At 40.0% G+C, this 27,418-nt stretch overlaps 1 protein-coding gene across 2 annotated transcripts; it reads right to left on the bottom strand.

Annotated features, from left to right (window-relative positions):
- Positions 1-816: 816 nt before the first annotated feature.
- Positions 817-27,179, bottom strand: LOC125237070 (poly(A) polymerase type 3). 2 transcript variants are annotated; one of them, XR_007178281.1, is made up of 15 exons: positions 27,052-27,179; positions 24,938-25,148; positions 20,712-20,941; positions 19,607-19,714; positions 18,536-18,647; positions 17,915-18,073; positions 16,956-17,167; positions 15,539-15,659; positions 12,939-13,115; positions 7,196-7,303; positions 6,636-6,682; positions 6,017-6,178; positions 5,203-5,355; positions 3,486-4,121; positions 817-1,270 (listed from the first exon to the last, which is right to left on the bottom strand). XR_007178281.1 is itself a non-coding variant. In XM_048144012.1 (14 exons), exons 2-14 carry the CDS (start codon positions 25,044-25,046, stop codon positions 3,942-3,944), a joined length of 1,878 nt encoding a protein of 625 aa, XP_047999969.1. In that variant the 5' UTR covers positions 25,047-25,148; positions 27,052-27,179; the 3' UTR covers positions 3,295-3,941. The 2 variants fall into 2 exon arrangements, 1 of the variants encoding a protein (XP_047999969.1); XM_048144012.1 differs by lacking the exon at positions 817-1,270 and having other exon boundaries at positions 3,295-4,121.
- Positions 27,180-27,418: the final 239 nt, after the last annotated feature.

Below are 27,418 nucleotides of genomic sequence, written 5' to 3' on the forward strand. Positions count from 1 at the left end.
GTTGGCGCAACGACCCAAAGTGAGTCTTGGCTCCAACACAAGACCGCGCAACTTAACGCGGTCCAGAGCGACCTCTCGCCAGCCCTCTTTGACGCCGAGTTCACGGAGATCTGCTTATGTTGTAGTTGTAAAAATGTCTAAAATATTGTTTTCATAGTAAACAGAAAATGCCGGAATATTTTTCGTGCATACAAGTAGCGTCCTTCTTTGATAGCCGCTTAGATAAACGAAGCAAAGTGTAATCTGTGTAATAGAGTAATATATAAAATAAACCTGTATAATATCTTTCATTTCTTCCACTTTGTACTCTCAAACGTTCGACCATTTGCAAGGAAAGAAAGAAAATAAGTACATATTTTTTGTATCTACAAGAAGTATCTTTAATTTGTCAGTCAGAGTAAAATATAAAACTATTTCGATTTATCGAATAAGTAGTAAATTAGTAATATTTCGACTAGTACTTATTGAATACATTTCTAAAGTTAAATCAAAAAGGTACTTTCACACACGGTAATAGTGTCCTTGAACAAGGCTCTAGTCAAAATCAAAAGTTCTTTTTCTGTAATGTGATTGTATATTTATCATGATCATCATCCTCCTTGCGTTATCCCAGCATTTGCCATTGCTCATGGGAGCCTGGGGTCCGCTTTGACAACTAATTCCAATATTTGGCGTAGGCACTAGTTTTTTACGAAAGCGACTGCCATCTGACCTTCCAACCCGAAGGGTAAACTAGACCTTGTTGGAATTAGTCTGGTTTCCTCACGATGTTTTCCTTCACCGAAAAGCGACTGGCTAATATCAAATGACATGTCGCACATAAATTCCGAAAAACTCATTGGTACGAGCCGGGGTTCGAACCCGCGACCTCCGGAACGAAAGTCGCACGTACTAAAGCTAGGCTACCAGCGCTTCATATTTATCATATACCTATATTATTTAACATACGTAGAAGGTATAAAAGTATGTTGGAAAACAGTAACGTAATCTAAATGAGGCGTTATAGAAGGTTCACAACACATAACGTAAGGTAAGCTCTTATCAGAAATGGGGTCAAGGAAGGAACATTGGCGCTGTAAAAAATAGCCAGGTAACGCGTATATAGCTTGAGCCACTGTACTGTACCGACTTTCCACTGATCCACTGTTCCCTCGCTATATTACTAAAGTTCATACAGTTCCAGAAATACCTCGCATTTCCTTGCAAATGGTCTCACAGTGTCTTTCAATGTCACCACACAACTTACCAGACTCGCGCCCAAGCCGGCGACCTGCAAATAAATAAAATACCATAGACTAATAATACTATAGCTTATTCCCTAGGCATACCCGTGGTCGACATCTAGAGTCGAGTAGCGATTTATCAGTTCCGCTACTTGACACTAGGTGTCACTAGTATCACGGAAAAAAAAATTTAGATTTATACACGCGGAAGGAAAAATATAGTTCCGGTATGACTTTCCCATCACGAAAAGCACTGGCAATTCGGTCTATGTATTATTAGTGTATGATAAAATCTAAAAACAAATGGACCTTCGATTCACATTTACCAAATTAAATCATTATTTTCTAGACTTTTTTTTTTCAATTTTCTCGCATTTCGATAAAAATTCTTTAAACTCTAATACATAATATTCAAAACTACTTTAAATCCAGTGGTGTGCATAGGTAGTGATTGCCTCAATTACAAAATGCTGGGGATATTGACATTGATATCCCTAATATCTAATCGTCATCTTCAAATAAATTCTAGTTCCTTGCACACTTACCTATAATAATATTAATAATTATCGGGTAAATCTTTTGGGAGTCTTTTTTTTAGATCTCCCATGAAATGTTGCCGCTTTAAAAAAATATATATCGCCTGTGCAACAAATCCTTGTGGTCTATAATGATAAATCCATCTTCACATATATTATCAACCCTTTTATCGCTACACGTATTCAGTGCGACGCGAATATGACGTCTTTGACGGTCAATGGGTTGTATAAACGTTCACTGTGGCAATTAAATACCTAAATATCTGGGCAACCGAGCTTCGCTCGGTTCTGTTTCGTATCCTTGACATGTGTCGCCATCTAGTTCAAAAATGAATAGTACCTACATCGAGCGAAAGAATTCTCAGCCTTAACAACACAACTACTCCACACGAGATGGCGCGCATTTCGCCACAAAAACTCAAATAGTGTATTTTCTATTCGTTTTAGCCTTGACCTGTGTCGCCATCTAAATAAATAGTACCATACTTTGTGGTTTTTCGCGTTTTCCGACCCATTTTTCACCCCCAAAAACCCCCACATAACAAATTTCGCGAAATCGTTAGAGCGAATCGTCAGTGTAAATAAATATATATATAAATAAATAAATAAATAAATAAATAAATATACAAGAATTGCTCGTTAAAAGTATAAGATTAAACCATACTTTGTGGTTTTTTGACCCAATACCGCAGCGAACGTGTTAACCTGTTACCGCTTGTAACAGCTATATTTTTTATAATACTTAAACATTTTCACTAAATAAAAAACGAAACTGTTAATAGTATCATTAACTGCATAAGTGAAGATGGACTTCTCATCATGACAATATTTTGACAAAATTAGTACACATTAGTGCTTTAATGCACTCAAATCAGTATTATTTCACAGTTACGGTTTTATAAGTAACAACATTATAATTCAAGTTTTATTTCATCTTGTAATATTGGAATAAGATATTACCATAAGATCATTAAAATAAGCTTTACTTCTTATTGTTACACATAAGTAGATCAACTTTTTCTTATACTTTTTCTGTGCCATGGACTAAGGGGATGGTTTTTAGAAGTAAAAATTCTAGAATGGTCTAATATAGAAATGGCTTCGACTAGCACAAAATTGCATGCCTGTTATACTTATATTTAATATGCCTAAATCAAGGATTTATAAGTTTTATAGCGGACCAAAGCCATGTACTCAATGAGTGACAAGAAAAAGTTAATCCACTTATAAACAGTAGTTTAGTAAAAAATTCAAGTAACTTACCATCAAACGTAGCCAACGTCAAAATCACGCCAAAAAGATCCTTATTACTATCATCACAAGTCACTCAAGATTTTATACGAAAGTCTAGTCATTGATTAATGCTAACTTGGGTTGTGTGAACTTTAGATATAAATGTTCAAATTAAAATTTAATAAAAAAAAATAATTTTAATCAGTTTTTTTTTGTGAAAGAGAATGTTTGAGATGTAGAGTGTAAGTATGAACACATAATTATACTGTTACTCTTTACAATTTGAGTTATACCCTTTTTCATCAAAAAACAAGAACATTATCGGCAAGTGGGTAGGAAAGAAAGACACGTATGAAATTATTTGTTTGTCATCAATCACTATAAGTTCAACACAACCCAGAATTATACAGTATGTGTTATTAATCATTGTATATCCATATCATAAGATTTATGAAGGATGCGTAAAGTATATTTTTGAAAATTTGATACTTACGTGATTTATAATCAACTTTGTGATTATTAGACTTAGGAAGGTGGTCAAAGTCGTATCTCGGAGCGGATTACAGTAGTGTGTCGCGTTAGACCATTAAAATAGAATAACACCACATCTTTATGTCAAACGTCGCATATAGGACGACTGAGGAACTGTCATTCGAGCAGATATCTAAGAGTGCGGTCACATAAACATCTGCGAGTTACTCTTTAGGTGGCACGCATCGTAAGCCGCGTAAGAACTCAGGTCATGTAGAGTGTAAGCGGTCATGTATAGTAACGGTAGTTCCCTAGTGTCGATCACTACAGTAGGTCCATATCCCAGTCAGCACTGCACTGTACACTTCACTACACTTCACAGCGGAGCCCTCGCACTGGTGACGCGGGGCCGGCGCGGGCGCGGGCGCGGCGCGGGGTGCGTGCCGTAGATGAAGCGGCGGCGCCACTCCTCGTACTGCTACGTGCAGGCGATGCTGGGCCCGGCCGCGCCCGCGGCGGGCTCCGCGGCTGTAGCGGCGGCGGGCGCGGAGGCGGCGGCGGGCGCGGGCGCGGCGGCGGGTGCGTTGTTGAGGTTGAGTTCGTACACGTTGGACGAGTTCGAGTCGTCGTTGTACGATAGGATGCTCACTTCGTCCGTCTGTCGAACGATAACATATGTTAATCATTTTTCTATGGAAAAAACTTCTATTTGTAATCTCAAAACTCGAGTTTTGAATGATTCGCGGTTATTTTCATTAGACTCATGTTGACCGGAATATCACGGAAAACCCGCGATCGTGACGCACGCGATCGCGTCGAAATATTGGGAGCTCGACAAAAAACAAAAAGGTAATCACGGAAATCCCTGTCAATATAAGTCTTCTACATAGTGCTCTCAAACTCGACAAATACCCGACACGATACTTCCGTTTTTCAAAGTAGCTTAAGATCTAACTCACTAAATTAATTATGAATTTTTCTCTAATGCACGTTTAGAAAAACGCACGTATAGAGCTGAATCAGTCGATCTTATTTGTAAAATTTGGACAATTTTGAATATTAAAACGGGTAAATTTATAATTCGTATATCCTGTACCACAATCATTTCAGACTAGATTTTTATTTTAAGTTTTTGAAAAAGAGTAAACTAGCCTAAGGCGAATTCAATTTTTTTCAGAAATTACCTAAAATTAAGTGACAATTTCTTTGAAAATCTACATCACATAGAAGTAAGTTTTGTACTAAATTAATCTGCAACGTTTACTTAAATTGCTGTTATGCCTTAGTGATTATAAATTGCTATTATTGATTTTTGCCAATTTTTTGAAAACGAGCCTTCTCCGGTACAATTATTACCACTTTTGGACATTTTCTCATATTTTGTTAGACCAAGTAGAAAAAGTCCTATAATGTGATATATATTTATAAACTACTCGCAAAGCCCTTTAATTTGATACCACACACGGTATGATCGAGCGCTCGGTTGCGATTTCACTATTTTTAACACGAAAGCCCTCTTAAGATATGCCACCACGAAATGTTGGAACGACTTCCCACCACCGATCAGAAACTGAAAGTCCGTTAGAGACACAGTTTTCACAAAACGGCGTCCTACTTATTATAATTAAATTTATGTATTTATTACTAATTATTTTTACGTATTATGTTTTTATGCCAATTTTGTTTCATATATTCTCCCTACTCAAATAAATAACTATCAATAATATCGTAAAACTTACACTGCTCTCTGACAATCGCTTAGTCTTCTTAGGTGCGGGTTTGACGGGCTGGGCGTCCGGCTTACGCTTGGTTCCTGACGCTGTCCGCTCACGCTTGACCAATAGTGACGCTGAGAGGTATTGGTGTAGTTGCTTACGTCGAACGTGCCGGACCTGAAAATATTCGGTTATTAATATGTTTTACAACTTCAAGAGCGAAGATCAGCATCTAATGCAACAAAGAGATCTCTCCCTTTGTTGCATTACATGCTGATCTTCTTTCGAACGTCAAATAGACAGAAATACGTGCAAAATCCTCTTTTTTTTTAATACGTCGGTGGCAAACAAGCATACGGTCCGCCTGATGGAAAGCGATCACCGTAACCTGCAACTTAGAACCATCCTTTCACAGAAGACAGACTTTACTGTCTTAAGTCGAATTTTAGTAAAGAAGTACAACTGACCCCAATAGCCATCCCTTCTCTCAGCATATTGGTGTTCTCCGTTTGGTAATGCACTCTCTTTGTGTATGTCATATGTCAGGTCTACGTTTAGGTTGTCTTCTCAAACAGAAGATATGAAGCTATGACACTAGATGTCGCGACAAACGAAATGTGTAAGAAAACGTCGCCATTTACCGTCAGCAGTCTTATTAATTTCATTATTTCAAAGGGCACTCACCTGAACAGCCATCCCTTCTCTCAGCATATTGGTGTACTCCGCTTCACACACGCACTTCGCACACTCTTCGTGAACGTGGGTATGTCGTATGTCAGGTCTACGTTTAGGATTATCCTCTCACAGAAATAGACTTTAGTAAGTAAGTACAACTCACCTCTATAGCCATCCCTTCTCTCAGCATATTGGTGTTTTCTGCTTGGTAATGCACACTCTTCGTGAACGTGGATATGTCGTACGTCAGGTCTACGTTTAGGTTGGTCTTCTCGAAGACTAGACCGATGAACCACATTGAACAGTGATTAGCTATTATTTCACCCTGCAAATATTACAAATGTATAGTTATTTGCTAATTATGTTTAAATTTAATACTAATTGGGGCCGATATAGACGGTCTTAATAATGTGTATGGATTGTAGTTCGTCCGTTGGAAACTTCCGCTGCAACAGCCCCTTGATGAAAGAGTTATATATAACCTAACCACAAAATTAAAATTTTGAAAAAACCCCCGACCGCGTTATAGTAGAACACTCCCGACTAACTCAGCTTTCAGACAAAAAAAAACTAAATCTAAATCGGTTCATCCGTTCGGGAGCTACGATGCCACAGACAGACACACACACAGACAGACAGACACGTCAAATTTATAACACCCCGTCGTTTTTGCGTCGGGGGTTAATAAATGAGAGTTGAAGAGAAAAAAGGTTCTAATCTAACAGGTTACCAGTATGAGAAATCAAGAAAATTTCGAAGTAATTTTTATGTTCATTACTTACATTTTCATTCTTTTTAACTTCATTACCAGGATCTGGGACTGGAGCACCTGAAATCAAAACATTAATTAATCAATGATACTTCACTTTCAAAGAACTTTACATAGAATTTATGGCGGATACAATTTTATATATGGCAACTCTATATATTAACAGTTTAAACTTAAAGACAAATTAAATTTCAAATTTAACAAGATATTTTTTTGTTTTTATTTCATTTGGCCATATAAATACAGTATACACCCTGTTTTTACTGAATTCCGTTAACTTCTTTAGGTCAAATACAATTAATTTCTCTAAGAAACTAGCGTCCTAACTCTTGCGAATATCGAATTATTAAAAAAAAATTAATTACTGAACACGTGTGCGTGTGTGGAATCCCTTGTCACTTCCTTATGGTATTTGTTTTGACATGTGCCGTCAGACCCTTGACACTGACTTTAATGTTAAGATTAAGGTCATCTCACACTAATTATTTCATTTATTATGTATGGAAAGGAAAAAAAATATTTTTTTTCGAATTTTTCCTGATGACGAACCACGGTGTATAAATAATGGATTACCTGGTGGCAGGGCGAGTGGCTGCCCGTTGTTGATATTCAGCGGCACTGAATTGTAACACTCTGGGTTGACGTGCGCGATGGTTATATGTTGGTTTCTTTCTAGTGTTGCTGTAACAACAATATTTTTTTAGTTAGCAGATAATAGTACATTGTGCAACAAGGGGAGGAAGTTGTATTACTAATGAGAGCGATTTAAAGACTCGAGTTAGTAATATTTATACTCCCCGAGTTACACACAATGTTTTTCATCACACTCACAATGTAAAAAATATGTAAATAGATCTAAAAAAGTTAAGTACGTTACAAGAAATTTCATTATTCCCTTGGGAGAACGATTTTTCTATAACTCAGGCTCCGCCTGCGTGCAATAGCACATTTAAAGTGCGGATGTGATGAAAAGAAAATAAAGCCATTCGCTAGGTTAGGTCAATACGGGCACACCTCGGACACTGGCGATCAAATATATGAAAGAGGCGCGTTCCCAGCACACAGTCTAAGCTCGTGTAGGTGAACGCGTACTTTGATTGTATAAGTGAAATATGACAGACTGTTCGCGTTTTTGACAGACGGTAACTGTAAGGTAACCGAGAGGGGGTGGGCGCAGAGGCGGCTCACTCCACGAATCTATCGCCGCGCTACTAGTTTCGCGGCCCATTCAGTGGTGACGACCTTCTCGCGCCGAAATAGAATTCAATGTCGGCTGCTGGGGTGCGGTCCGTTTGTTAATGTAGGTAAGAATTTAGAATGGCGGCATTTTGTGAACATCGAAGGAGTGAGCCTTCTGTACTTGTACTATTATATATATTCTGTGGTGGGCGGCACATTCAGAGGGGAGCGGGAGTGGCCATACTGTACGATAGTACTCTTTATTATACTGTGATACAGTTAAGCGTCTCATAAGGACTGTGTGTCTGGCCTTCACATTTGGCTAGTTTAGACGATCAATGTTTATTGGTTCATACGTTTACCACTAATCGTAAGTAGCAAAAGTATACTCGTAGAAACACCTGTGACTATGAGTAAAAAAGTCAAGTGACTATGAGTAAAGAAGGTCAGACCATAGAAGTATGATGACAAAGAACTGTCGAATATCAAGTGAGACCAAAACTGGACCATTGTCAAGTGCCATTGGGAGTATTAAATTCAGGAATTATGATAACCTGAATAACTTCTTACTGTTTAATCGAAACGGAAATCATCCACACGGATATCCTAATGAAATGAAATGAAATGAAATGAAATATTTATTTATAACAATGGTTACAAGTCAGCTTAATACGTACAGGAGTTTAGTTGAACTAAACTTTTACAGTTTACATAATATACACATATCTAAATAATTAGTTTATATGTAATTGCACATCCATCAAGTACTACCCACTACATGTAAAATAATGGGCGATATTACATCACTTAGCATTATAAGGTAAGTGGCATATCAAAGAACTCTTTATATTCGTAAAACATGTTATTAAGGAGCCACTTGTTTAATTTCGTTTTAAAACTGGCGGCAGAAGTTGCATTTCTGATACATTCCGGTAGGCGGTTGAATACTGATGGCCCGAGACAATAGACCGATTTTGCCGACTTCGCCAACCTGTGGTGCTCCGCTACTAGTCTATCCGCGTGTTTATTACTGCGTAATGGGTAATTAGTATTAATACCTCTGCATTTGAATTGTAGGCGGTTGACGTATGTGAATACAGATACCTGTTGTATAAATATACACGGTAGGGGCATGATTTTGTATTCCACAAAGAGATCGCGAGCGGGGGCGTCATTAGGTTTACCGGCCATACTACGAAGAGCTAGCTTCTGTAAGGAAAAAACACGGTACCAGTCGGCAGCCCGAGCCCACAGCTCCGTACCGTAGGTTAGCAGTGAGTGGACCGTCGCGAAGTAGCACTCCCGCACCGCGGCCCGGCCAGCTGTTCGCGCCAGGCGGCGCAGAGCGAAGCACGCCTTACCTAACCGGCTGCATAGCTCGTCTATGTGTTGCTCCCATGTGAAGGCGGTGTCGAGGAGGAACCCAAGCAAGCGGGTGCTGGACACCTGCTCTATGGGGGAATCGTCTACACTCACGCGTAGGCTTTCGCTCGGGTGGCCGTTAAGTTTCACTGCCATGAAGCAGGTCTTGGTTTTGTTAAGGGCTAGGCCGTTCGCTTTAAACCACTGGTTAAGTTGTAGTACTACGCAGTTCACCGCGGCGCCTAGTTCATTTTTCGTGGGCGTACTTACAACTGCCGTGACGTCGTCGGCGTACATGTACGTATCCGCGCCTTTTATTGCCAGCGGCAAGTCGTTAAGCAGGATGCTGAACAGGGTGTTTGAGAGACATGACCCCTGCGGGACTCCCAATAGGTTTTGGCGCTCTGACGATGTGACACTGCCACATCCTCCGACAACCACTTGTGCTCTGCCGGTCATAAACGAGAGCAACAGCTTAAGTGCTGGACCACGGATCCCATAGTGCTCAAGCTTATCTGCCACGAGCCCGTGGTCGGCAGTGTCGAAGGCGCGTGAGAGGTCACAACAAACTATAGCCACATGTCGTCCCGCCTCGCGGGCGCGTAGTGCACAGTGTGTCACCTCCCTTATTAGGTCGGTGGTCGAACGGCCCTGGCGGTAGGCGTATTGGCTGTCCGAAAGTACGTTCCTAGTCAACCAAAATGACAGTAACCTCTTGTTTAAGCCCACCTCGAGGCACTTGCTGAGGGCCGGTACTAACGCAATGGGACGGTACGATTTTGGGTCTGTTTTGCTTCCTTTGCCTTTATATAACGGACAGACCTTAACTTTCTTTAGCTGGTTCGGGTATATTCCTGAACGCATACAATTATTAAATAGTTGGGAAAGTATGAAGCACAATACAGGACTGGCGTGTTTTAATAAATTTGCGGATATACCGTATATGTCAGTACTGTTTTTTGCCGCTATAGATGACGATATGATTGTATTAACCTCGCTCGGTGTGAAAGAAGAAAGTCTCAGTGAGCTATCGCTATGTGACGTGTGGCAGTGTATAGACGTTAGGCACCGCGCACGATCGGCGGCAGGTGCGCCGCACGCGGCGCCCGCAGATATGAACGCCCCGTTCAACGCATCGACGAGTTGTTGCTTGGACCCGAATGGGTTCCCGTCGTCGTCGACGAGGAGGTCTGTGAAGTCAACACGCTCGCGAGGTGCTCTAGCCAGCTCACAGTTAATGGCACGCCACATGGCTTTGCTTTTGTTAAAACTGTTATGTATTGTGGAATTAAAGTATGCTGTGCGTTTTGTTTGCAATTTACGGTTATAGGTGTTAAGTAATTTGGTCGAAACTGTGTTTAGGTGAGTATTATCAGGGTGCGTTTTAGATACGGCAATTACGTCGAAAAGTAGTAATTTCAAGTTAACAAGTTCAGAGTCTATCCACGGGTTTTTGTTGTGATTTATTGTGACAGTTCTATATGGCATGTGAGTATCTATTAAGTTTGTAATTATTGTAATAATTTTTGATGCAAATTGCTCACATTCGCCATGGTGTTTCGCGGCTAGGCTGTCCCAGTCTATGCTTTCTAGCGCTGCTAAAAATGAGTTTTTATTTCTGTGGCTAAAGACCCGTTTTTTAACCTTGAGGGATCGCGGCTGTGGGGTCGATCGCGAGACGACTAGGCGCTGCGCCATATGGTCGCTGAGGTTAGTGATAACGCACGACGCGGACACACGGGCGTCTCGGATGTTAGAGTACGCGTGGTCCAGCAGTGTTGCGCTATCGCCGTCTTTCCTAGTAACTTCCTTTATGTGTTGTTGAAAATGGTGCGCAGAGAGGGTATCACGGAGACGTTTCTTGCTACTATTGTTACCGAGGAGGTCAATGTTGATATCGCCCATAATAACAGCGCTTAGTTTTTCATCATTTATTTTGGTAAGCAGGGTATCGAACAGTTTAAGGTAGTCAGAGTGGCTTGTTAAATTTGAGTGGTATATTCCTACTAACAAAAGGTTCTCGTCGAGTAAGTGTATTGCACATACGTCGAATATCTGCTCGCAAGACAGCCCGCAGTAGTCGGGTCGGTCTATAGCTTTAATATGGGGTTTTGCATAAATGCAACTTCCTCCGCGCTCTATGGTTGTTCTACAGTAATACGATAGTAAATCAAAATTAGTTAAAGTTACAGACTTAATTTCATATTCTCTTAAAAAATGTTCAGTAATAATTAATATGTCACATTTCAGATCGTCACTTAGCAAATATTCTAATTGTTTTGTTTTACAATTTAAACCTCTAATATTTTGGTGACAAACCGTGAGTGCTATGGTTTGTGGTGGCTGTGTGTCGCGGCGAGATTCGCTCGGTGTTGTTGTGGCCGGCGGCGGCGGGGCGCTCGGCGCTGGCGGCGCGGGCGCGGCGGCGGGGAGCGCGCCCGGCGCGCCCGGCGCTGGCTCGAAACCATTCACTAACGACAGTTCCTTGTGGCCATGTATCAGGGGACATCAGTTCGTCAAATTTACTACATGGGACGGTAATGGAAAACGATGCGTAATGCTGGTGTTTAAGGTGGAGTTTCTCTACTAGGCAGCTAGCGTAGCCGGTCTTCTTTGCTATATACGTTTGAATAGCATCCTGCGATGTGTCACTCCTAAAAAAGCATGCATGGATTTTCTTGACGCGCTCTGCCGTGTGTAATTCGCTGTCTACTGGGCCGGTTCCGGTGACTGCGATACGCTTGGGCCTCAGATGCATTCGGCCTCTTTTGTACGTCACCGTCTGGTAGGTATTGTTTTCGGCATTCGTGAGGATAGTTGAATCGTCATTCACTATTACTGATCCAGTGTTCGGTGTTTTTAAATGATCAGTTTCTAACGTAATATTAGTTGTAGGTGAGTTTGCGCGCGGTGTTGACATCTTGGTGTTTGCGATGGTCTCCGATCGGCTCACCTCGGGAGTTTCCGTGCTGTCTAGTGTGCTCGATCCGTTAGCGCCCTTAGCGCTTGACCGCTTCGCTGCGCCAGCCGCAAGATTAGCGGCGGCTTTCAACCGCGCTTGACGTATCGGGCGCTGCGGCGCTGCTTGGACCGCGGGCACGAAACTGGTCATGGACTTGCGATTCGAAGTTGTGATACCGTCCGAAATTGGTTTTGCATTTTTTACCACATCACTTTGCTTTTTAATTAACTCACTTTGTTCGATTATCTTAGATTCTAGTGCACTTATTTTATTACACATGGTCGTCACTGTTTGTTTAAGTTCGCGAATGGCGTTTTCGAGCGCTTTTTGAGCCATTTAGCTATTTTAATATATTTAAATGTATGAGAGCGATCTGGCGCGCGGGGCTGTTAACTACCCACCTAGTCTTCAACAGAATGACAAGACTATGATAAATGTAACGGCCGCCGTTAACATTTATGTTTGAGATGCCCATAAGATTGTGTATTCTTGTTGATCAGAGCCATCCCTTCGCGCACTTCACGAATAGACCCCTGTTCAACAATAAAAAACTGGACTTGTTGAATGATTTCGCCCGCAGTATATATGTAGGTACGAGCCGCGCATTCAACGAGTGAAGGCGGGGTTATTACTCTTTGAAAAAGATCCTCGGAAATGGATCGAAACATGTCGAGCGTTATTTCGACTTAATTAAAAAGTGAGTAACCACGCTTAAAATATTTGAGTCTCACGAAAGTTTTATAGTTAAAAAAAAACAAATCGACTTTAAATTTTTTAGCTGCATAGGAAATTTCAAAATACAAACAAACTCACTGATGAGATGCCTGATCCGGCTTTCCACCAAGCCACACCACTGGAGCTGGTCGTCCTTGTTGACAGAAGAAGCGAGGAGCACTATAAAGTGTTTGTAGCGCGAGAAGAAGTTGGGCGCTTCGAACAGGCGCTCCCAGCCGCATTTTGAGAGCATTATCTCGTCTGTTATTGAGAGGCCTGAAAAGATTTCGTTAATAAAATAACAATATTGTCCCGGAGCTGTAAGTTCACATTTTTGACACATGACAGCGTCCACAAAACGTAAACTGGCGCAACATAATAATATTTAAAAAAATAAAGTACTTAAAAATAATATATTGCTTACTTTAAAATATAATAGGCTACTTGACCCTTTTTCAAAGTATGTCTTATATTATTAATTACTGTCTAATTAAACGAAAAAAAATAGTACCATATTTTATTACGACTTAAAAACCCGCAAAAAAATAATTTAAAGTTTACTTTTACGTGATCAGGCAAAAACAACATCAGCGATATTAATCTATAGAATATCTATGACATGACGTCAGTCTATTTAGAAAAAATATTTGCCACTGTCACAGCCGAGCAACGACTATGAATTTTAATACAATACAGGTTGCTTCTATGGAGATTGGATTAGTACCTCTAATTTACATAGTTGATTTGAATTATGTGACGTCACTCCAATGGCCAACACCGTTTTCGGAGTTCATAATTTAAAAAAAACATACACACATCTTTAATTAAAAATACGCAGTCATCACGCACTTTTAATCCCCGCAAGCTATAAATATTGATTTCTTAAGTCAAATACTACAGAAAACAATAACTTGATGTGCTAAATTCGATACGAGTCTAGTAGCCTATTGAATACATGTTACATTTTCGCGGATCTTCGTTAGTGAATATTTTACGATATTCATTTATCACGCAGGATTTACTTATTATTTCATTTATCATTCATTTTTATTTTAAACTAGTGCTGTGGCAGAGTCTGTAATTTCGATTCAACTGACATTTCAGTAAGTTGATAGAAATCGTAAATGTAGTAAGTTGATAAAAATCGCCTCCTTGTACAGTCAACCAATTGGAACCCTAGGCCAATGTCATAGTGACGTTATAAATCAGATTGTAAGAAATCTCTTACTGCTTGTCATTTTGACATGGTTGTAGAGTGGCCTAGGGTTCCAATTGGTTGACTGTACATAGGGCCTAATCGATTCAACCAATTCCAACCAAATAATCGCTAGATTTGGCGAACGATACGTCTTAGCCACATTGCAACATAGTTCAAAACAAATGTGTCAAAAATGTAAACTTACAGCTCAGGCACAATAACGTATTTTCGTTCGGTTGATGCTTGTATGCAATCGGCCTCACATATCGTCACTACTTTTAAAAAACTTGTATTTTCGTCAATGAAAAGAAAATTGTAGTAAGTATGTATGAAATGCATATAGACTTACTGCGTTTTAACTTTGAGGAACAGCGTGAGATACGAGATTTTTTAAAAGTAGTGACGATATTTGCCCGCCAAGATACAGGCTCAGCCTTGTTTGGGGTCCACTAGACATGTCAATAAAAGCTGATCCGAAATATATGATTACCGCCATGTTGAGGAATTTCATTACAACTATTTTCTTCATACTAAACTGAACTGTCACCCCATACATCAGAATAACAGCGCCTCCTGACAATCTATACTAATATTATAAATGGGAAAGTGTGTGTGTCTGTTTGTTTGTCCATCTTTCACGGCAAAACGGAGCAACGAATTGACGTGATTTTTTGAGTGGAGATAGTTGAAGGGATGGAGAGTGACGTAGACTACTTTTTGTCTCTTTCTAACCCCCCACTTTCCTAAAATGTGGGGTGGAAGTTTGTATGGAAGATTCCGCAATTTTTGAATTTAATGCGTGCGAAGCCGCGGGAAAAGCTAGTAGTCATATATTTCTGGCCAGGCTTTAATGTTTAATGGAGTATTTTTCCTTTTAATAAACACCCAAAGTTAATTAGTGGACTTAGTTTGCACTTTCGGACATGTTGCGAATTTTTACTTCAAAATAAACACAAGTGCGATGATTTACATGCATCAGTTCCAAGAGTTGCTAATATTAAATAAAATAATAAGCAGTAGACCGTGGTGGGAATATCCAATTTAAAATTAAGATTTTTTTTTAGCGCGTTATCTGAAATCACCTGTATTTAAACATTCTAGTGCATTTACAGTATTTTAGCAGCATTTGTAGTAGTCTGGCCTAGCGCGTAGTGACCCTGCCTGCTAAGCCGCGGTCCCGGGTTCGAATACCGGTAAGAGCATTTATTTGTGTGATGAATACAGATATTTGTTCCTGAGTCAAGGATGTTTTCTATGTATGTAAGTATTTGTATATCATATATATCGTTGTCTGAGTACCCACAACACAAGCCTTCTTGAGCTTACCGTGGGACTCAGTCAATCTGTGTAAGAAGTCCTGTAATATTTATTTATTTAATAACCTAATATGTGTCCCACTGCTGGGCAAAGATTTCCCCTTCTTTACTCCACTTATCGCGATTTGAGACATGAAGGTGCTGTGAAATGCATCAAGGTCGCCCCGCCATTTTTCTTTACATACCGACTCTGAATTCCTCCATGATGACTGTCCTTGTGGAGGCGGACACGTTGAAGGTGGAGTTCTGTTGCGGGTAGGCGGGGGTGATGATCGGCATCAGGTGGAACCGGTCTGACACGTTTACCTGTTCGACAATAGTACATTACATCAGAGGCCGGGAAAATGAGGATTTCCGGCCAAGTGGGTATATACGTCCGAGCGAGCGTGCGAGCGAGGCCGTATAGGGATACGAGGCCGGGAATCCGTTTTCACGCCGAGGCATGTATAGTGCTTTTCTCAAACATACAATGAAATAAAAAAAAATGCTCTAAAGGACAATATTTTATAAAAAAAAGTTACTTTGCAGGCCTAGGCCTAAAAAATAATATGAAATCCCTTTACAGTCCTCTCGAGTTGTTGCGCCCAAAAAGCGATACTTCCCAGCCCATTTTAAGTAACGTAAAGACAATATTTCATTGCATGTTTGAGAAAAAACATTTTATTACATTTTTTCACGTCTTAACCCTTTAATGTATACTGTAGCCAAATGGTTACAACTGGCCCATTACGAATGGCAATTCTGCGACGAAACTCTCTGTCGCGCCAATACGCAAGAGTGATAAAGATAGATAGCTACGAGAGAGATATTATCGTGAACGTTTGTGCATTCGCACAGGCCTGTCCCACTCGCACGTGTAGGCATCGAACTGTAAGTACCCCTCGCGAGGGGCGAATCAGTAGGGCCTCACGGGCGAGCGGTGACACACGCGTGAGAGTTATTCGTCGCATATCTACGTACTGATTCGACCGCTGTCACAGAATTGATATTTTATCGTGATACGTACTATTCGAAACTACATTTGTTTACAAAAATAACTAAACGGCGGAATTATTAAAGGCCTTTGAGTAGGTAATATCAGGCCTGTTTCAATTAAGGTACTGTCTAAGTAAGTACGCCTAACTAGTTACACGCTCGGATCAGCCTGGGAAAGCAAACCCTAAAATATCCGATGGTTGGGTTTTCAACGGCAACAGTCGTGTATAATGAAAATTCCAGACTTAATCCGGCCTTGGGAACTTGTGGTCTTAGGTTATGAAGGACTGAGCTGAAGCAATTCTGTGTAGCTGATGACATAGCGTGTAATTTATGATGGCATCAGGGGTACGAAAACTTACACTTGGATCCCACACCGCCCAGCCCATTTCAGACAGACTGTTTCAGAAGCACTTGCTGTGGCCATTTCCATTGACTGAAGACCAGGAAGAATTTATGCAGCAAGGTAGGAGGCAGGAGGCAGGGCATTCGGGTAGAGTTGGCAAGTTAAAGCTACTTATACCTAGTCATGGATCCCACTTTAGAAGGCACAGGAGTAGACCATGGGGTGGATTGTTCATGACCTTCTTATCTAGACAACATTAGAACCTTAAGATCACTACTTACTCTTGGATCCCACACTGGAAAGCCCAGGTTCACACTATCAGGCTGTTTGAGAAGCACTGGCTGTGGCCACTTCCATTGACTGAAGACCAGGAAGAATTTGTGCAGCAAGGTAGCTGGCAGGGCATTCGGGTAGAGTTGGCAAGTGCGAGCGACCAGCATCGCCCAGGAGACACCGCCGAGGTAGCCCAGTGTGTTCGAGTAGATGCCGTGACCTGGAAAAAGGATTAAGATGAATGCAACGATTTCTTAAACTTATTTTTTATCATGCAGAAACATTTGTGAATGATTTTTGACAATTTTTTTTCTTAATAAATGGGCTTACGCTTGGCTCATCATCATCATCCTCTTTGCACCCGGCATTTGCCGCGGCTCATGGGAGCCTAGAGGTCCGCTTTGCCAACTAATCCCAAGATTTGAGATATGAGTTTTACGAAAGCGACTGCCATCTGACCTTCCAACCCGAAGGGTAACCTAGGCCTTATCGGAAAGCCTCCTTATCCCTCACCGAAAAGCGACTGGCAAATATCAAATGACATTTCGCACATAAGTTCCGAAAAACTCGTTGGTACGAGCGGGAGTTCGATCCCCTCCGGATTGAAAGTCACATGCTCTTACGGCTAGACCACCAGCACTTCATAACACTACGACTACAGACTATTAAAGGAAAAATTAAGAAGAATTTTGGAAGGATTAGATATTAGAGGAAAATGGAAAAATCCACAACTCCGATTTACGCCTACAGCATTACGGTGCAGGCGGACTGCCAAGTAAGTCGCAGGTTTGCTTCGAGTCCTGAATTTTTCAATATTTACTTTAATTAAAAATACTTACGAGTATAACTTTGCACTTTTCTTCCGCACTTTAGGCGCACTTTCAGCAGGAAGCAGGGAGTGGCCATACTGTACGATAGTACTCTTTATTATATATGTGGCAGTGTATATCTTCTGTATGAGACTCACGTTTGGCCCAGAGTTTGATGGCTCGCAGCGTCAGCCGGAAGTTGTCAATATTGGGCACGAGTCGAAGTATCTCATCGGTGACGCGACACCCGTTTAGCGAACGCACGCATTTCTGGTCCAGGTTCTTGAGAAGCATGTCGTCTCGGAGGTCGAAGGAATCTGGAGAATTAAGACTTTAACACTCCTCCTTATTACACTATAAAACTTATCAAGTGATTCTAATCTAAGCTAGATAAGAATACGATATGCACAGTTATACTAATTACGGAGCAATTTTTGTACTAATTGCCCCCTTAAGCCTCCGCCACACATAAAGCGTTTAGATAGCGTAGCGTTATCGGAGCGCAATGATAGCGGTGCGCCGGACGAACGCCGGCGTCCGCTGGGCGCAACGCCAGCGTTCGCCCGGCGCACCGCTATCAATGCGCTCCGCTGATGCTCCGCTAACGCTCCGCCTACGCTCTCAAAACGCGCATGTGTGGCCGATTCATAAAAAAGTTTAAACTGATTAGTTAAAAAGTGTTTTGTTTTGTCGGGATTTCCCACAAACACAAAAGTCAACATGACAAACGATTATTAGCTAAATCTGGTTTATAAATCGTTTATTTATAACGCTATTACCTGGTATCTCCTTGAGTGCGAGCCGGGCGAATAGCAGATCTATCTCAATACCGTTGAAGTTCATTTTGATCACTGGCACAAATGCGTCCTCTACTGCGCGCAAATCGCGAACCTGTGAATAAAATAAATAAAAATAATAAATAAATATTATAGGACATTTTTACACAGATTGACTGAGGCCCACGGTAAGCTCAAGAAGGCTTGTGTTGTGGGTACTCAGACAACGATATATATAATATATAAATACTTATATACGTAGAAAACATCCATGACTCAGGAACAAATATCTGTGCTCATCACACAAATAAATGCCCTTACCGGGATTCGAACCCGGGACCGCGGCGCAGCAGGCAGGGTCACTACCGACTGCGCCAGACCGGTCGTCGTGAATAAATATGTGACATTCTATGTTCACTGTGGTATGGAGGTACACGTATCAAACTTTTTAAATGCTACATGAAAATCCCTCTCTTTGTAGCTCAAGAGCTATTGGGAACACTTTGCACGTTCACTTACTAACTAAGGTACAGCAGGGCAAATCTCGACTAGGGGGCAATTGTAACTAATCCATTTTTCCATTATTACATGATGATGTTGAGTTCTACATGACTGTATCCACTGAACACGCCTGCCATGTATAACCGGTGGACACTCTATTTAATAATAGAAACATTGTAAATATGGAGAAAATGGACCCGTTACATTTGTCCCCCAGTACAGATTTGTCCTGCTGTACCCTATTCTAAGCTTTCATATTTGACCTACAAACTACTAAAGTAGATGATATACAAATAATACAACAATAATTAATGAACAATATCAAACTTAAATACAATTAAAATATACCAATTAAATATTAAAACAATGTTATAGTGTACAATTAGAATTCAATAATAATTTAATAAATAATATACTATGTTATAATTCTTCTAAAGGATGGAGGTGGTGGTAACAATTTTCTCAATGTAACGACATGATGCGGCTAGGCATTTATTGAGCATCCATCGCCTGGGCTATGAGCCCCTGGCCTAGGGTTCCAATTGGTTGACTACCTCTTTGGTAATTACTTACCTGTGGTTGCTGGCGGAGCAGCTCGTAGAAAGACTGGAAGTAGTCTGTCCGGTCAATGTGTCGCGGCGCCACACACAGCGCGTCGATATCAGCGCCGCGGTGGTGGACCTATGTAACAATAACATACATTAAAGCCCACTTGCACCAACCACTTAACTCAAGGTTAGTGGGCTGTCATCTGTCAAATTCCATATAAAATGGTGGGTTAACCCTCCATTTTCGTTGGTGCAAGTGGCCTAATAATTATAACAACTAAAACGAGTAAATAAATACGACAAAATGGAGTATCATCTGAAGAATTGGACGTAATTTAATTTAAAGAAGAGGATCTTCAAAAATCGGTCAATATAATTTGAACTTTATGTGAAATGAAAATTCATTAATTTCAATGGCATTTTTTAAGGAATTCTGTTTGCTAAACTTCGTCCAATTATTTGACGTATTGAGTTGAGTTGTCTATCCTCACACTCAAGAATCTCTGCACTCTGTGGTCTGTACAGTTTAAGATTTATTTTTTCGAAAACTCCAGCTTTGGTGTAAGCTCTTTCCAAGGTTTTCTGGAGATTTTAAAGGAGCGGCAACGCGTATGTGCACAGGCAATTCGCTTGCTTGTGTGCTACCGACGGGGTATATAATAATGAGGAAATTACGATTGGCTTGTCTAGACGTGCTTCGCCCGAGGCGGCAAACCCACGCGAGGCTGTTGACTCGAGATCGCGAAACGCAGTAAGGTATAAGCTATACGGTCAAGGTCTATGACAGTGACATGAGCTTCTATGGTTCAAGGCTAATCCGCAGTCACATGTGGGTGACCACATTTGTTTAATAATAATAAATACGTCGTTATGTCAAAATGCGAGCTTCCCTTGTCAGCTATGTGGTAAAATATGTCTCGCATAGGTCTGTTAGGCATGAAAAGCGATGTCTCTCGGACATAGCTCCATAAATCGTCTGAAATAGACGCTAAGACTGGCCTTACTACTGGTAGTAGTATGTCAAAATATCCAAAAACGGTGATGAGGGCGGTTTAAGTCTTCAGGGTTCAAATATACAATCGACGCGAATGCAAGAGCCAAGAACGAACTAGATCATACTTAACACTCACCCCAAGTCTATAAGATCCGAATGTGTATATATTCCCACCAACAGTGTCAGCTACATTTGGCGGCATATTTTTCCTCATACTCTCGTCTCTGATCCACTGCCTCACAAGCCTATGTAGGGCTCCAAGCACTTCCATGCGATGGTCCATCTCAGCATCAGACTCGAAGACACCAAATGGGATTAGAGCTTCTTTCAGCTCGTTTGTCTTTTCGATGTCGATTGGTTTTGGACCTGTGAATGTAAAGTACAGAATACAGTATACGTTATACTCGTGCCTGTATTTACAAATGGGGTAGGCAGTGCAAACGAGCACGTGAAACTAATCTTGTTTCAGTGCCACTCTTGGCAATTTAGGTGTTGAAACAAAACTAAATCGTGAAGTAATACTCTATAAAGTCCCAGAATCTTTAGTTGCAACTTTAGCTACTTAATGAGAAAAAATTACGTTTTTAAACTCAGGTTTTTTATAGCTTCTATGAGACTCAGGAGGATACCAGGATCAGGGATCAAAAACTGGTGTTTACTTAAAGCAAAAATACAGATATTTAATCTTAAATTACGCCTAAACCAATAGTTTCATTTACATAATAATAATAATGCGTAATTGTTACTTAATCACATGATTCTTTTCACACGCGCTACCACAGAATATATAAAAGTACAAGCGCTACGTAAAAAGCGCAAATTCATTCAAATCTAAATAGCATTGCAAAAACACGGTACAGGTTTTGAACAATTTCGCAATACAAAAACGAATTTGTAAGGTTTCTTTCTTTTCACTTGGGCAAAGTTTCGCGCAAATTTCTTACGATATCAATGTCTGTTATGACTACCTGAGCCCCCAATGTACATTTCAAGTATTTCAAAAGGACACGTTTCGTTTTTAACCCCCGACGCAAAAACGACGGGGTGTTATAAGTATGACGTGTCTGTCTGTCTGTGGCATCGTAGCTCCCGAAGGATGAACCGATTTAGATTTAGTTTTTTTTTGTTTGAAAGCTGAGTTAGTCGGGAGTGTTTTCATGTTTCATGAAAATCGGTCCGCTATGTCGGGGGTTTTTTTATCAATTTTAATCGACTAGCGGAGTCCATTTTTACCGTAGCAAGAGATCACGCAGTGCCAACTTCGCGATAAATGGAATTTACCAATAGGCCACAATCATAATTTAAAAAAAAAAGTAGTACGTATGAAATGAGAAAAGTCTCCAAGTTAATAATTTGTATCTGAAAAAAAAAAACATCTGGATATACTAAGAATAGGTATTTGCCTTACACCTTGATACGGTGACCTTTGCTAACGCGCGATCAATAAAAATACGTAGCGACATGTTTAATCTTTTCTATAAGTATTAAGTAAATGTGATTAATAAAATATTAACACATATGTAGCTTTAAATTTATATAACCCGATGTACTACAAGTTTGATAAGAACTTTATCAATCTTGACCCCAATAGGATAGGAATATGAGTAAGCTGCAGTTGTCATTTTTATTAACAAGTTTAACTAATTATTAAAAGGAAGGAAATTCTTTCGAATGACCAGAGTAGATTTTATTTCGAGTAAGCTATCTTGCAGTTGCAATGACATGGAACAATGGGACTATCGTTTTTTTTGCTCACCAGTTGGCGCCACTGTCGAGTAAGGTCCAGAGATATAGCTGTCAAAGTTAAAGGCGACTTATAAGATCGGCGCCCAAACAAAGTTTTGAATCTAATTATAAATAATATCTAGATTTTTAATTATAAATATTTATTATTATTATTTATTATGAGCCTACTGTGTCCCACTGCTGGGCAAAGGCCTCCCCCTTCTTCCTCCATTCTTCTCGATCTTGAGCTAAAACTGGCCAGTCTGTCAAAAAGGAGTCCAAGTTATCCCGCCATCGCCGGCGAGGTCTGCCGGATCCTCTGTTCGACTCATGGGGCTCCCATTCCGTGGCTATCTTGGCCCACAAGTCATTCGGCATACGGCAGACATGTCCAGCCCAGTCCCACTTTAACTTGGCCGCTTTTCGAGCTACATCAATTATCCGAGTTTTTGAGCGCAGCGTGGTGTTTCGGATTCGATCCCTTAGTTTCACACCTAATATGCTGCGCTCCATAGCTCTCTGGCAAACCCCGAGTTTGGACTTCTGAGCTATAAATAACTTATCATTATATTTGTGCGCCTGTTTTTCTTAATTCCGCTTTCAAAGCACACACCACCACATTCATCGCCAAATAATCCATATTTGTGATAATTTCACGAAGGAGATCACTTTACAACAGGTAAATTAAAGAAATTATAATTTATGTCACGAAGCCCGCCAAAACCAGTAGTAATAGTCTAGTAGTAGTATTTTGAACCTCACGGGACAACAGCGCCTCTAGTGACAAATTCATACGCGATAACCCCTATTAGGGACCATCCACACTCATAACACGCATGTCTTGCGGCGCGCAACGGACGTCTCCGCCACGCCGCCTGAATGTAATTCAAAAAACGTCTCGTCAGTACATTTTGTATAGGAAGGAGACGGCGGAGACGTCCGTTGCGCGCCGCGAGACACGCGACGCCTAAGTGGGACGCTGCCTTACGGCCTGTGCCTCTCGATGTCCCTGGCTAGCTGGCTATGACTGTTACCGAAAAGGCATAGAGTATACGACTAATGTCTGTTTGATACTTTTGATGGTCCCTGGCGGTGAGACTTAGACGCTTTCTAAATGTTTGAAGATAGATTACTGTGTTTACTCCTTACACTGTGTTAAGGGGACGCAAAATGTACGTTTGAATGGGGTCATAACACCCTCCCATAAAAGGAATCTTGCGTTGCAATGTCAGATGCAAGGCTATGTGCAACGAACAAAACGATTTATTAAGGACAAACCAGTTGGTTGAGGTCAATTGTTGTATCCCTTTTATGTTTAATCCGAAATTGTTTGTACACAACTGCTATAACATCGAGAAATACTGTATGAAATATTTTACGAGATTTGATGTACAAAATATTATTGCGTCAGTCGTCACTTGTGTCTTTCAATTGTTGAGTGTGTTTCAATTTACAGAAAAATAATACAAATTGATATAATTAAGTTTCGTCTTCATATTTTATATCAGAGCAATTGATGACATCATTATAATTATGTTATCTGGGTAAAGGGACCTTATTATTGATGGCTCTTACAACGTTATGAGCGATGTTCGTGTACAAATACGACGCCGCGGGACGTAAGGGTTCGTAGTTTTCATTTTTCAAAAACTTAACCTATCAAGTTTAAATTTTCCTAGATCTTTATAAAGTTATAATTTTTTTCAAGTTTTTAACATATGGTTCAAAAGTTAGAGGGGGGGACGCACTTTTTTTCCTTTAGGAGCGATTATTTCCGAAAATATTAATATCATCAAAAAACGATCTTAGAAAACCCTTATTCATTTTTAAATACCTATCCAACAATATATCACACATTGGGGTTGGAATGAAAAAAAAAATATCAGCACTTTACATGTAACCCTAATAAAACATTTTTTTCCATATTCTTGCACTTTCGGCGTGATTGATATTATTGGTACCAAGCTTTGTATTGTGCTAACGGTTACTGAATTAATCGCGGACGGAACGGAACGGACGGACGGACGGACGGACGGTCGGACGGACGGACGGACGGACGGACGGACGGACAGACAGACATGGCGAAACTATAAGGGTTCCTAGTTGACTACGGAACCCTAAAAATGAACTCGCTGTCAGTTTTGAGACAATAATTAAGCATAAAATCTGTCTAAAAATTTACTTTTTTCAAATTCTGAATGTAGATTATCGCTTAAAGTTTATGTAATTAACACTAAATCAATAATTTTATTGAAATTTCATGCTTCATTATCGTCACAAAACTGACAGTGAGTTAATTTATGATTAACAACTTTAACCTAAATTGGGGGTCCCAAATTTGAACATGACCATTGAGCCAGAATAATTAGAACTGTTGAGCGCCAAAGAGACTTGAACTCGTGATAATTTTTTGACCAAAGTAAAGGGTTAATATGCCTAAAGCTACATCACACCTTGTTATTTAGAGGCTTGAGTGTAATGTCTACTTAATAATTTTTAAGAATTACCTTTTTTCTGACTGTCTAATTCCTCTTCTTACATAAAATGGTATTTAAACCAAGTTTTATTGTGACGGAATTCATTTTACATACACAATTTCTGTACAGAAGCTAGAAACAAAAAAACAAAGGTACAAACCTGCCATGGATATTGCGGAGGTCATCCCCAGCGTCTTCAAATTCTGCTGGTTCTGATGCTCATTGCCCTTGGGCTGATTAGTGTGCGAGTACTGCGGTGCGGGCCACATCTTGTCTGTCTAACGTTGCACTTATCGTAAAGTAGGCTTAAGCTAGGCGGGGCATTGGCTCTCCTTGAGGGTGACTGTTGGGGCAGCGCCCGGGTTAATTACCTGAAATAAATTATTTGCTTCATTCTACATATGTGATGAGTGATTTGTCTAATAACTTAACCACAAAATTAAAATTTAAAAAAAAAAACCAGATATAATGGACCAATTTTAATTAAACACGTACTAATTCAGCTTTCAAACAAAAAAAAATTTAATCCCAATCGGTTCATCCGTTCAGGAGCTAAGATGCCACAGAACGACAGACACGACAAACTTATAACATCCCATAGTTTTTGCGTCGGGGGTTAAAAAAAAGGGCAACAATATTTGCTAGCTATACAAGATTTTTTCCAAATTTTGAAGTAAAGAATGAGCAGGGCAGCTACTAGAATGCTTTTGCCTTGACAAACACTGTTTTCAAGTTGTCACAGTTTTTACCAAGATGTAAAACGCTCATAGCACAAGACTTCAGTATGTATTTATATATTACTCCTTATTCTAAGTTAATAAGTCACTAAATTGTTTGTACCTTTCTGATGTATTAGAATGATGAAAAGAGACAAAAAATTATTAGTGGCTTGTCAATGTTTATAAATAAAAGGGTAAGTCTGTAAAGTCGGGGTACCCACAACACAAGCATTTTTGATCATACCAAGGGTCAATGTTTTTGTAAGAAAGAATGGCTCTGTAACTTTTATTTATTTATACTGTAACCTAAACACATTCTCAACATCATGTTTCTGTTGTCTTGCTTAGATTAGATTAGATTTTTAAAATTAAATGGCCTCAGTCCCATTGGTGGGACTATTTTGCCAGTGTCAAGGTGGTATAAGCTTATTGTATTCGATTTTGGTACGTAACAGTTGTTCGGTAGTTGGCACTTGTAAATTGATAGCTAATTTTACAAGGGCACGTGGACATCGAAATGAAAAAAAGGGGGCTAAACGTTTTTAATTGTCTTCTCACTATAACATTAGAATAGCTAAATTGCTATTTGGGGTTGTGACACAATCCATGACCTAGAAATTAACACTTGTGTAGCAAATTGACTGCATATATACAATGGAGGCATCCATCATCGTCATCATTTCAGTCATTAATCGCCCACTGCTGAGCATAGGCCTCCCTTCGTGTACGCCACTTATCCCGGTCCTGGGCTAATCTCATCCAGAAGTGCCCCGCAGTTTTTCGAATGTCGTCGTCGTCGTCGGTTTTAGTGTTAAAGCAATGTTTTACATACAACTATAATTTGTTCTGTGGGTTAGTAGGTCTAGTAGTAAGTACAGTACAGTGGGTAGTATCTGTATTATCATATAAGAGTAAAATGTTATAGAAAAAGCGGTTTGTTATTCCTCTCTTATCAATACAAGGACATTATACACTAGTAAATAAACAATGTACCTAATGCTAACACTCCAAGAGGTCAATGACTTTTGTTAATTGATATACTAAAACGTTCATCAATAATTGATTAAGAAAATCTAGTAAACTTGGCAGGCCATGGTCTTTAGAAAGTATTTCGACGAAACAAACCTACGACGACACAAAACATAATACAGTTCATTCACCTGTTTTTTATTGCCACGAGCTACAGTCTACTCCGTTTTAAAATACAACGATTCCACTTTATGAAAAATAAACCCATTACCGGATATAAATAAAAAAACACAAGATCTTTCCCGAGAAATCGGCAAGATGACAAGAATTGCGAATGTGTCCTTTTGTTAACATGAGTAGCAAATACGCATTTAAGGTCACAACTTATGTAAATAATTGATTTACATAACAAAATTATCGTCTTGAATACAACAAACGGAACAAAAACAAAGAGCACAATCTTAAACTTATATTTAGAGATGCTTACAAAGAAAGCACAAGAAAACCTCACGTTGCCCCTAATGGACGGTTATAATAACTGTATCCTACATTATGTTAAGACGAATAAATGCTGTACAACACTCACCAATTAACTAATTCGTGCGTTTATCTTCACAATGACGATAACATAATTAATTGAACTCATAATAATACAAAGAAATAAACATTAATTTCCAAACAAGCGCCCAACAGTCGCCAACAACAAGGCAGCCATCTTTAAATGGCGTTCGCAAATGTTGCCGTCAAAAAAATGACGTCGGTTATAACATAATTAATTGAACTCTTAGAAAAGTCTTGTAATGAACTTTGACTACGATTAGGTTTCAAAGTCTGATGATGGAGCCGGAAGATAAACTATCGTATACAAAAAGTCTGATGATGAAATAAACATTAATTTCCAAACAAGCGCCCCCTTAAGAGCAAAAGTAAGAGGGGCTCGGGGGCGAAGCCCC

The sequence above is a fragment of the Leguminivora glycinivorella genome, chromosome 20 (assembly GCF_023078275.1).
Source record: "Leguminivora glycinivorella isolate SPB_JAAS2020 chromosome 20, LegGlyc_1.1, whole genome shotgun sequence".
In the NCBI taxonomy this organism is placed as follows: domain Eukaryota; kingdom Metazoa; phylum Arthropoda; class Insecta; order Lepidoptera; family Tortricidae; genus Leguminivora; species Leguminivora glycinivorella.